The 13,410-nt window shown below is 36.3% G+C and overlaps 1 protein-coding gene across 1 annotated transcript in view; it reads right to left on the bottom strand.

Annotated features, from left to right (window-relative positions):
* The window catches only part of LOC144963083 (uncharacterized), a 21,121-nt gene extending 18,869 nt beyond the window's left edge, over nucleotides 1-2,252 (bottom strand). Inside the window, exon 1 of the mRNA XM_078896721.1 lies at nucleotides 2,104-2,252. Coding sequence (XP_078752847.1) covers nucleotides 2,104-2,252 — 149 coding nt within the window. The remainder of the gene's footprint in view (nucleotides 1-2,103) is intronic.
* Nucleotides 2,253-13,410: the final 11,158 nt, after the last annotated feature.

The following is a 13,410-nucleotide window of genomic DNA, read 5'->3' as shown; positions in this document are numbered from 1 at the left end:
AATGGCACCGGCTCTCATACCCATCCGATTACATTCACTATGGCACCGGCTCTCATACCCATCCGATTACATTCATTACAATGGCACTGGCTCTCATACCTATCCGATTACATTCATTACAATGGCACCGGCTCTCATGCCTATCCGATTACATTCATTACAATGGCACCGGCTCTCATGCCTATCCGATTACATTCATTACAATGGCACCGGCAGTCATACCCATCCGATTACATACATTACAATGGCACCGGCTCTCTTACCCATCCGATTACATTCATTACAATGGCACCGGCTCTCATACCCATCCAATTACATACATTACAATGGCACCGGCTCTCATACCCATCCGATTACATACATTACAATGGCACCGGCTCTCTTACCCATCCGATTACATTCATTACAATGGCACCGGCTCTCTTACCCATCGGATTACAATCATTGCTACATTGGCACCGGTACCAAAAACATTACCTCTCCCTGCGTTACCTCCTTAAAGCAGAGTGAGAACAGAAAGAGTATAAAAAGCAAAGATTAAATCTAGCCTTTAATCTAACTGAAAAATTGGTGCACATAAGATGCTTACTTGGAATTTGTATGCCAGTAAGAGTATAAAAAGCAAAGATTAAATCTAGAAATTGGTGCACATAATATGCTTACTTGGAATTTGTATGCCATCAAAGTAGTATTACCTATTTGTCCAGTTTCATCATTTCATTTTCTATTAAAACGATTGTGCGCCTTTGCAGGGTGACAATCATTTCATCCCGATTCTTGTTCTTGCAACTTGATTCCCCGGCTGCAATGATATTGGTTGGGTCCTTCATTGACCAAGCTGACAACAAACATGGCTGATGACATTCTTTTTCGAAATAGAATTTCCTTGATTTTTACTGTTGGCAAAATTAGGGTAGAGAAGTTAGCACGATTACTTTCTATGGCTGCCGCAGTGTATTGTGGGAATAAACCAGGTTTAATAGTAGTCCAACCCAGTGTTGTATAGCTCTTTAGAAAGCCTTCCATTTACCCTTCAGAAGGACAAATTGCAATGATTTGGAGATTGGATGCTTGTTCTCTCCACTCCCAGTGGTTTCATACTAAGACTATTTAAAATATTTTTGTTTCAATCTTCCTTTGTTCTGACCAGCGTTAACGAAAGCCAGTGTTGCGCTTGGTTGGCTTGTAGATTCTGTCTCCTTTGTTCCGATTTATGAGAAGGTCTGCATTCATACCCTTCTGAATACAACCAGAAGTCATTTTTTAGGCAGACTTAGGCCCTCGAACCCCTCGAATCGCGGTCACTGTAACTGAAAGTCATACTGAAATTGATTATAGCCATGATTATAATGATTCCACTTTGGAAAGTGAAGGGTTGGCAGGTCTCTTTGAGACGTCATTCCGCCTTAGTTCTATATTTTGGGAGGCATGGAATTCTATGGCGCTTAACAATATAAACTATCATACACACTAATTACACGCATACATCTGTACACTTAAGCCCACATATGGGAACTTCTCCGCATACACATCACATAAGCAAACTCTTTACATTACATACACATTATTATACTATTTGCCCTAAATTAAAAGATAAAAGCACATTGTCAACATAAGCTCTTGTAAATAAGTGTTATATTTAAACGCATCTAAATTTTCACTGTTTTTGGTCTTGTGTGAAAGTGAATTCCATAACTGTTACTCTGAATGATTTGTGTGAAACAGACTTAGAGGGTACATCAGTCATAAGATGCATATATTGTTTATGGATGCCACAGTGCCTCTTCCATATATATATGTATATTCAGCAAGGTGTCCTGCGAATGTGTTCTTGGATACACAATTGCTTGGCAGTCCTTTCCTAATGTCCCAGATGGGTGTAACCTTCCTCTGTCGAGGCGGTTGTTTAATGGCTTATGTTTCTGTCTATGATTTCATACGGAAATGGTCTATTCGTGTTGGCTATTTCCCGTCATGACTGGCAGAAAAGTTCTTCTCTATGCAAATTACTCCTAATACCCATCATCCTTCCCAAAGGCGTCCAATGTTATGTTTTCTCTTGCCAAACTTCCCCTCTATCTCTACGCTGTAGTTGGGGCCCACCATTTTGCTTCCCCATCTGAAGCATTGAACTGCACTGCTACACAAATCCCTCTGCTGTAGCTTAAAAAGTCCACTGTGGTCTCAGATGACATATCGACGCATGTTGCTGATGGCTTTATTAGGTCTAGAATTTCGTCGTTTTGACGCATGTTGCTGATGGCTTTGTCTAAAATTTCAGAGTTAATACCTTACAAATGCTTTTTGCGAGGGTAGTATAACTCTTAAGCTCGGTTTTTCAACATTGGCTAGTTTTTGTGGCCATTTTTTAGGTTCTAAGCTGTAGCTATGAACCATGTTTTCAAAGCATCGAGAATAACTTATCAATTTGGTCTTGGGACTGTGAGAAGCTCTCGGGTGATTGACTTGATTGTTGGATTTAAGTGAAGCAAGTTTGATGTAGTTTGTTCTGGCAATGAGGGTTTTTGTTAGTGTATAATGGAACTGAACTGAGTAGTTACAGTGAATTTTAGAAATAAAATTACGATATGCCAGTATGACGTTTGAAAACTAGTCCTCACAACTTACATATCTTTTGCAGATTGAGTTGTCTGCAAAAGTTACAAATTTTAAAAAAAATATCAAAGTTTACATGTGACATGTCATCGTTTTTAGGGGTTCCCCTACCACAAATCCCCAAAGTAGACAATATCATGAGCATGTCTGACGTTTTTCACATATATGCGGAGAGCAAGAAAGATTTCCTGAACTTAGGAAATATTTCTATAAAATAATGCAATATATAGCCTTTAGATTGTGGTTTTCAAATCGCTTTCAAAATATGCGGGAATGTAAAGGTTTGCCTTCTCACCACTAGATCTTCGTCTCCATAATTACACTTGATGGTAGTAATGGCACTTGGATTAAAATGTTTTAGTGATTGGGAGGGAGAGAGACTGAGGAAACCTTAGATTTTTGCAGTGGTGCCAACCTATCATAGTAAATGCTTATTCTTACATATTTCCGTCCATTGTATTCATTTTGCTGGGGATTGTAATTCTACACATATTAATTTTTATTCAGACATTTTTACCAATCATACTCTAAAAACTTTAATCCATTTCTTGACCCAAATGATCTGATGCTACCAGCCAGATATATTGAACACCCTAAGGATGTTCGATTATCTGGCTGGGTAGGGTAACATCAGACAAGATGTGGATTCTGGAAGTTGATACTACACATTTAGTCTATGGGCTATAGTTAGTTCATTAATTTTAAATATATCGATTACAATATAGCTAGTATTGGATAATTACCCATCATCAGATTTAGCATTAAATCTTGTTTTGGCTCTCCATTACATACATTACAACCCCCCACCCCTCAATACATTGCAATGTAATCCATAAAAAGCAAGTCATGAAAGATCGAGGGTATGTAGACATTATGAAATCACAATTTTATAAGTGATGTCGACTATATTTGAATGTATTCCTCTTCGTGGCGACCTGTGCTTGTGTCTGGATGAGACTTTTAGTGATCTCAAACTAAGTACATGCTGTTGTTTCAGTACCTACAAGTTGTGTCTTTAGCCCACAGTAATTAATGAACACGACCATTTCGCAAAGTGATAAAATATTTTGATGACAGAATCAGAATAATGACTTTGTCCACACTTTTTTTTTCGCGTTGAAAAGCAATTCTTACAATTCCTTTGTTAGTGTCAGTGCTAGTCGGGTTTGAAATGTATCATTATTATAGACTCATTTCTTTTGATTCTCTATAAAATTATTTATGCCACTGCCGATTTCCAGTAATTTGACACCCATGCTTGCAAACATCTTTTGTGTTCCCAAACCTCTTGGAATGTAATGTGTAATCTGCCTCCAGAACAGGTATTCTTTTTTTTTTTTGTAAGATGTGGGGGAAGGAGGGGGGGGGGGGGACTTTACCAATTTTAGAATTTTCTCCAATCGCTGATTTTCTATCAGTTTAAATCAAAGAGTTGGAGAGGAAAATTGAAAGATTCAGATATAAAACATTTCATCCATTTTAAAACACTACGTTACAGGTTTGTTTTTGCTTGAATTTTTTATTTTGTTCTTTGGGTTTTTTTTGTTTTAAAATGTGTAGTTCTCAGGATTGCTTTAAAAAAAAATTCTATGCAAATTACCAGTGTTCTATCATTTTAAAAAACTGTACATATTGTATATTGATATAGTTTGACCATAAGTTGATGTAAAACATTTTGCATTATTATAAGTTGATGTAAAACATTTTGCATTGTTTTTTTCCGACGCGTTTCTTTTTCTGAGAAAAAAAATTTCTAAATGATACCGTCTTTTCACCATAAGATTTCTTTACAATATTAACTCACTCAACCCTAACACTGACTATATCCGTAGTTTAAATTTACCCGGGTTAATTTTACCCCGTGCCTATTATATTTTTCCTGAGACAATTTTAGGCGTAATATCAAAGCTAATGTTTTTAGTTTGTGCATGCCAATGGTAGTTAAATAAAACTATCTATGCACATGTTCATTTTTAATACATTTTTTTCCAATTTTGAAAAGTAGCAAAAATCTCTAGGATTGAGTAGTTAAACCACCCAAGTGCCACGTTGTTGTGATATTATTACCAGAGCTGCCAGTTCCTGCTCACTTCATCCTCCATACCCCCCGCCATTGTCAAGGCTCTTTAGTTTTTAGTTTTATCCATCCCAACATTTCTCAAATACATCGGGTTTTTTTTCTTCTTTCCGTCTTGAATTTAGTGCTTCCACTTGTAAATATTCAAGTCTTTGGAGTGTAGTTTGTGGCACGGATTTCTATTTATCATTCGACTCATTTTTTTATGAACCAAATTAGAAAAGATTTTTGTCCCCTTCACTGTTTGTAAAAATACTGGTATTTGTAGTGGAATTGAGGTTTGGCAGCTCTGTTACAATCCCAAGTCTTTCGGCCGTCAGTATTAATGTATAGTTTTGTTACATGTATATTATATATATTACCATTCTTTACCAATGGAAAATGTCTTTCCAATTTATCATGGGTTTTGTTGATTTAACATTCCATCAACCAAATCGTAGAACATGTTTGACATTTCAGAACTGCTCTGATCAAGAGGTGGCACTCGAAAATTGCATTATGTATGTTATTTATATTACATTTGCTACATAACTCATTACATTATATTTTATATTGTATATCATTTGCTGTATAACTATGTTCTTATTTTTTTTACACATAACTGATTACATTGACTACATGACTTATTTAATATTACATTTGCTCCATGACTGATTACACATTATTGCTACATTAATCTGCACACAATCCTCTCGGTCTGGGTGGGGGTCCTGACCTCCCATAGTGGGCAGGGAGGTACATGCTGTGTCTTCTATCCCTCCATACCCGTTTTCCAATTGTTTCCTGTCATTGTCTTGGAATGAGATTACTTGGTTTTGTCCTGGCTCTGGCCGGATACCCTGGCTGGGAGGGAAACAGTCAAATGTATCGTTTTGGGAGATGATCTTTTTTTTTTTTCCTTGTAAATCATCTCTCTGTTATGCATTGTATTATGTTTAGTTTACATATTATATTATACGATTGCTACACATTTGATTGTATTCCTCTTGCGGGTGGTTGGATGGGAGCATCACCCTTGAATCATATACCTATGATGTTCGCATGGGTGTACGATCAATAGTGATGTCGTTTCTTCTCTTTACTAGCCTATCCTGCTTCTTTGGTTTGTGATTGTATTTTTGACAGGGGATATTTTTTTTTCTGTAAATCTTCTGCCTGTTTGTTCTTGGTTATTTGTAATTTAGCTTATGATATTTTTAGGTTATGATTTTGATTTACATTTGTACTATTTTTGTTAGATTTCTTGTTTTTTTTTGTTTCAGCGGTCTCTCATATAACCTCAATTGTGTTGGAAGAGACCTAAAGCAACAAACAAAAAAATTTGTATTCCTCTTAATTGGGACCTGTGCTTGTGTCTGGAGGAGACTTTTATGTGATCTCAAACTAAGTACATTGGCGGTGTGCTCTTGGAATCTACATCTGATCCCTATTTGTTCCCAGTTGATTGCAATTCTAGAATCTTTTACTATCACATTTTCTTTTTACTGGCGCTGATACTGGGTGGGGATCCTGACCTCCCATAGCGGGCAGGGAGGTACAAACTGTGTCTTCTATCCCCCTTTATCTGTTATCCAACATGCTTTCTGTCTTTGTCTCGGAATGAGATTACTTGGTTTTGTCCTGGCACTGGCCGGAATCCTAGCTGGGAGGGAAACGGTCAAATGCATAGTTATTGTTTTGGGATGATATTTTTTTCCTTGTAAATCATCTCTCTGTTATGTATTATTATTTTTATTTTGAATGTATAATGTAAGCATTTGAGTGTGTTCCTCTTTGTTGGATTTTGTGCTTGTGTCTGGATGAGACTTGTAGGTGATTTCAAACTAAGTACATTGGTGGTATGCTCTTGGAATCTACATCTGAGCCCTATTTGTTCTCAATTCCCCTTTGTCTTACTTTTTCTTGGGTGCTTTAATTGTAATTCTAGAACTTTTTACTATCGCATTTTTACTGGGTGGGGATCCTGACCTCCCATAGTGGGCAGGGAGGTACATACTGTGTCTTCTATCTCCTTATATCTGTTTTCCAACATGCTTTCTGTCTTTGTCTTGGAATGAGGTTACTTGGTTTTGTCCTGGCCCTTTCCGGGGTCCTGGCTGGGAGGGAAACAGTCAAATGCATAGTTGTTTTGGGAGATGATATTTTTTTCCTTGTAAATCATCTCTCTGTTATGCATTGTATTATGTTTAGTTTGCATATTATATTATATGATTGGTAAACATTTGAGTGTATTCCTCTTAGTTGGGGCCTTTGCTTGTGTCTGGATGAGACTTTTAGGTGATCTCAAATTAAGTACATTGGTGGTATGCTCTTGGAATCTACATCTGATCCCTATTTGTTCCCAGTTCCCCTTTGTCTTACTTTCTCTTGGGTGCTTTAATTGTAATTCTAGGACTTTTTACTATCCCATTTTCTTCCTTTTTACTGGCGCTGATATAACCTTAACGTGTTGCAAGCGCCGTAAAACCCTTAAAAACAAAAACAAAAACAATCGCATTTTCTTCCTTTTTACTGGCGCTGATATAACCTAAATGTGTTGCAAGCGCGGTAAAACCCTTAAAAACAAAATTACGTTCTTTTTTTTTACTACTACTACATAATAATAATAATAATAATAATAATAAATCTGTATTGTCACCAAAAACTGATTACATTGACTACATGACTTATTTAAGGGGCGGTTTGGGTCTAATTATTAGGAAAATCCTTCAAAAATTTGATTTTGAGATTTTGGTGGAAAATATTTTATTATCTTAGAAATAATATAATTGAAGTCCAAATTCTTAGACTATAAAGGCACGAAATACACAGTCGAAAATGGTACAGGTAGTAAGAAATGTGTGAAAAACGGGAAGCCATTTTGCTATTTTCTCAATATGTCATTTTTCTTAGGGTATGGGAAACTGTGTCAAACGTTACTCAGAATCTATTCAATGGAATTGTCTGAAAATTTCCAGTTATCACAGAGATAATGTATTATGTCACCATAGAGAGATTTTTTTGATTAAGATTTGTGAATTTTAAATTATAATCCTAAATCTGAATTTTTTACATCAATTTTGTCATAACATTTTGATTCTCAACTTTGTAATGATCTAATAAAAATTCCATAAGCTAAAGCCGTAAAATCTCTATGGTGGCACACTATGGTACAATGTTGACAAGAGGGAAGAATATGGAGGTCATTCCTTCATTAGTTTTTGTGGAACGTTTGCCACAAGATTGTTATATTTTTTGATGTCAGACCCCCAAATTAGATCGCAAAATGGGTATGAACACAGATAATTAAAATTTTTCACCATAAATGTTGTTTTTTAACCTATATTGATGATACAGAATGATTAAAACCGCCCAATATAGGTTATTAAAATTATTTTAGAAAAGACCCAAACCGCCCCTTAATATTACATTTGCTCCATGACTGATTACACGTATTATTTGCTACATTAATCTGCACACAATCCTCTCGGTATTACATGCTTTAGTGTATTAAAGGGTGAAGTTAAAGCAAAGTATTAACTAAAGTTTAATACCGCAAATTGGACTTATTTTCATTGTCAGTACTGCAATTTACTTACTATTCATAGTATGGAGTAAATTGAAGCGCCACAGATTAAATAAGCCAATTTTTTTCTCTTCAGATTTTGACCGATATTATTAAATTTGGCCGATTTTCGATCTCCGTACAAGGGCTGGGTGGGGATCCTACCTCCCATAGCGGGCAGGGAGCTACTTTGTCTTCCCTTTTCTTGGATGCTTTATTGTAATTCTAGAACTTTTTACTATCCCATTTTCTTCCTTTTTACTGGCGCTGATATTACCTTAATGTGTTGCAAGCGCCGTAAAACCCTTTAAAACACACACACACACACACACACACACACACACAATTGCATGTTTCAGTCACCATTAATTGAATCTCGCTTTTTGATCCTTTTTTACTTGTAATTTCTTTTTTGAACAATAAACTTTGGATATTGTGAAATAGTCTTTGTTGTTTATAGTCTTTAAAAAAATTTGTCCTTCTACCCCTGGTGGCGCTGATATGACCTTAATTGTAACAAACGCCGTAAAACCCTTTAAAAAAAAAAGCTCTACCCCTGGGCCATCTATAGGGAATGAGATTAGCGGAAGAGTAGCGTCCCTTGATTGGACGTCACCCATAGTCTGACGTCACCGGCGGAAAAGTTATTAGAGAGAACGTCATGTTGGTTGTGCGCAAGCGTCTCTCGTCCTCGAGATGGGTCCAAAGCCTTGTGACGTCTGTTCGTGGGTGGGGTCTTTTGACCTTCCATGGTGAGTGGGGTCACCGTAGCTACGTCTTCCCTATATCTAATTACTATTTCCATGTTCCTGTTTGTGTTGTCTTGAAATGAGATTGAACTGGCCAGAACCGCCCATAGTGGGCAGGGAAGTACTTGAACTTGTGTTGTCCTCTATCCTCTTTGTATGTTTTTCCAATTGCTCTGTCTTTGTCTTGGAATGGGATTACTTGGTTTTGTCCTGGCCCTGGCCGGATACCTTGGCTGGGAGGGAAACTGTTTAACATGTACTTAAATAAGTTTGTGTCACAAATAAGTTCAAACATGAATGGTAATAAAATACGACTGTGTGCGACTTTGTGAACTTGTGGGCCTGCTACTCGTATTTTTAACTGGTTCAAGTATTGCTGTGTGTGATGCAAAGCTGTAGCATTGAAAAAAGACTCTTTACTCACATTCTCTCAACTCGTATTGATAAACAATACTGATGAGAATTACGGAAATGTTTAAAATCAAAATCAGTTACAAATGGTAAATTAATGACTTCAAGATTACCCTGAGCTGTAAAACAGAATATTGTAATTGTGCCGAACCAATCACTTTTTTCAGTTATTTTCATTGCAATATTCTGAAAGGCAAAATTATATTCATAAATAATACTGATGAGAATCGGGGAAAAGTTTTATCTTATTCAATTCATTTCTCTTGTGTAAGTTGACACAAGGAGTTTTTCCTTTCTTGGTGGTAAAATAAAGCTTCTCAGCTCCTGGGTGGGGTTCTTGACCTCCCAGAGTGGGCAAGGAGGTACTTGCTGTGTCTTCTATCCCCTATATCTGTTTTCCAACTTGCTTTCTGTCTTTGTCTTGGAATGAGATTACTTGGTTTTGTCCTGGCCCTGGCCTCGGTCCTAGCTGGGAGGGAAACAGTCAAATGCATAGTTATTTTTTGGGGAGATGATATTTTTTTTCTTGTAAATCATCTCGATGTTATGTATTACGGTATTATGTTTGTTATTTTGAAAGTATAATGTAAGCATTTGAGTGTATTCCTCTTTGTTGGATTCTGTGCTTGTGTCCGGATGAGACTTATACGTGATCTCAAACTAAGTACATTGATGGTTTGCTCTTGGAATCTGCATCTGATCCCTTTTTGTTCCCAGTTCCCCTTTGTCTTCCTTTCTCTTGGGTGCTTTAATTGTAATGCTAGAACTTTTTACTATCTCATTTTCTTCCTTTTTACTGGCGCTGATATAACCTAAATGTGTTGCAAGCGCCGTAAAACCCTTAAAAACATAAAAACAAACAACTTCTCAGCTCATGTTTGTTTTTTTAAAGAAGACTCTTTATGAATTTTTTTTAAAATCACTAAGATTTGAAGATAATGACTGATAATGGAGTAAAGCTGACCCCAGTTAAATATCAAATTTAATTCTACATAGATGAAAAACAAACAAATTTGTTAGAGTGCCCATAATTTGAGTGTCCAGTGCTCTAAATATACACAGCAATTTGAATCTATCAGCAAGTGCACCTCTAATAGCCTTGTCGTGGTGGGGGTGCTTAAGTGCATATTTTGCATGGGCAAAGATCCACCGGTTGACCGTCAAGGACCATCCAAAGATGAGCCATATACTGGGACCTTGTTTGGGTCATCCAGATATACAATCCACACTCCGTGCCCAAATGGTTTTGGCCATCCGAGGCACACACCAAAATATCCTATCAACAGTAGGCTTTGATATTCTCTAGATGCTCTAACCCTACAACTCTACATATTGGGCTAGAGTAGGAAGTTACAATAGATTAGGAAGTTACAACAGTGTGGTGTTTGACTGGTATTAAGTAGAAAATTGGGAAGCACACATAAAAAGATTAGGGCCACTATAGATAGGTGTTCCTCAACAAGATGGCCCTGCTCACAAACAAAACATGAACTGATTTTCTCATCTTACGTCTGCATCAGATTATTTTCACTTGATGTGTTTTGAAAGAGGACATTTTTCCCATCAATAAATCCATTCAAAATTGAATGAGTCTTCTATATTTTTTTTTTACTGAAATTTTAAACGGACTTGACCTCCGGGTGAAGCTAAAATCGAATCCCATTTCCATAGTTAACCTTGTAGTACTTGTAGCCTATGCTTCAACTTCATCGTCATCATGCGTGTGAGTGTGGAGTGTGATACTGTTTACGCAGTACTTCCACAGACGAAACGAGATGACGATACAGATCTCACCGTAATAGAGTTTGAGTTTGAGAGACAGCTACGAAATCTTTTACTACAGAATTACACCAGTGGAAGAATAATCTTGTCATTCGTCTGAAATCTAAAAATTATTTTATGGGGTTAAATTTAAGAGGACTGGACATCCGCCGACATGACGTCTTAAACTTAAATCAACGTCCAGCAACTGTAAATTTCTCAACTTTTTAGACTAAAGAACTAACTTTGCAATGTCTAATGTCTCTTTTAGCAAATTTGTCAGCTTTTTCGGCCGAAATACATAAAAGTCTGTGTACGGTGCATCGAAAGTGTTAAATCTCACTATTCTGTTAAAAATTATTATAGCTAGGGGAATTAGGGACACAAAACCCCGAATTGTGCAAATTTGTGATGAAAGCATGATTTTTTTATGAAAAAAAGTTCGTGCTCTAATGTTTAAATTGTGATATAGAACCACTTTCTCATTACTCCAAGAGCTGAGATTAGCAATTTAAATCGTGTAAAGATTCACGGCGGTGATGAAACTTGCCGCCTTCACATCGACATTTTGCTTTGGTGTCAAAGGTCACAGACTACGTCATCGGTACCGAGTACAGATGTACAGAGCAGTATAATTAGATGCCCCAAAGGTAAACAATAACAAGTTGCTAGTGATTTTCGTCAGGGACCGGAAAAATTTACGCACAATATAGGTCTCCCAATTTTGTAGTTTGAGTTGTAGGCAATACACTTTCAGTATTGAAAATATGTTTACATAAAATCTAACAGTTGCAGAAATAATAATATAAGACTAAATTATTCTGAAAATCAGGCTCCGAATAATTCTCGTTTTGTTCACACCAGCGCAATAGTTTGCTCTGGTCTAAAAATAGATTTTTTAATGAAAAAAAGCTCGTGCTCTAATGTTTAAATTGTGATATAGAACCACTTTCTCATTACTCCAAGAGCTGAGATTAGCAATTTAAATCGTGTAAAAATTCACTGTGGTGATGAAACTTGCCGCCTTCACATCGACATTTTGCTTTGGTGTCAAAGGTCACAGACTACGTCATCGGTACCGAGTACAGATGTACACTGTTGCTTAAATCGAAATCAGAAATATAACTTATCATTTATTTAAAACATACAATTTATCAAATTCATTCATTTACCAAGAGAGTAACATAATTTTCAAAAGTATTTTTTTTTTAATCCAAAAGTATACACATTTGGTTATTTCAAATTTTACCGGCATTGGAACGCGGAACATGAGATTGTGAAATCGAAGAAATCAAAGTTGTGGTGGTCGAATACGAATACGAAAAAATAGAGCAGCAAAGTTAGGTGCCCCAAACGTAAACAATAACAAGTTGCTAGTGATTTCCGTTAGGGACCGGAATAATTTACGCACAATATAGGTCTCCCAATTTTGTAGTTTGAGTTGTAGGCAATACACTTTCAGTATTGAAAATATGTTTACATAAAATCTAACAGTTGCAGAAATAATAATATAAGGCTAAATTATTATGAAAATCAGGCTCCGAATAATTCTCGTTTTGTTCACACCAGCGCAATAATTTGCTCTGGTCTAAAAATAGATAGACTGTAACTTTGATAAATTTTAGAAAATTTTACCTTTTGTTCCATAAAATATCCATATCTAGACATTATTTGATGCATGATCGAGTATTTATGAATATGTGTTTCTTTTGCCACCTAACAGCCAAATTTTAAAGGTTATTTTTTTCTATTATTTACATTGGAACGTGAGCTGTCAAGACAGGAACATGTGGTTTGCCACGTGCTTCTCGACCTTTGTTTACGTTTGGGGCACCTAACTTTACTGCTCTATAAATAAATAATGAACCCCCCCCCACCTCTCTCTCTCTCTCTCTCTCTCTCTCTCTCTCTCTCTTCTCTCTCTCTCTCTCATATCTTTTTTATATTCCGATAGCTTTCAAAGAGTATAATTTTTATTTTCTTAATGTCTTTTTACATTAGAATTATTTGAAAATAATAGACTTCCGCTCATGTGAAGATATCTGTAAACAATGCATCGCATTCTGCGGTTGCTAGTTGTGTCGTCTGCTTTCGGGTCGGCGAGGTCACGAAACGGTGTCAACTTGAACTCTGTCGCTTTTTACCCACCTCATAATAATAATAATAATAATAATAATAATAATAATAATAATAATAATAATCATCATCATCATCATCATCATATCATCATCATCATCATCATCATCATCATC

The sequence above is a fragment of the Berghia stephanieae genome, chromosome 1 (assembly GCF_034508935.2).
Source record: "Berghia stephanieae isolate SIO BIC M18660-M18661 chromosome 1, UCSD_Bste_1.3, whole genome shotgun sequence".
NCBI classification, from domain to species: Eukaryota; Metazoa; Mollusca; class Gastropoda; order Nudibranchia; family Aeolidiidae; genus Berghia; species Berghia stephanieae.
This window is presented reverse-complemented; position numbering and strand designations above follow the sequence as displayed.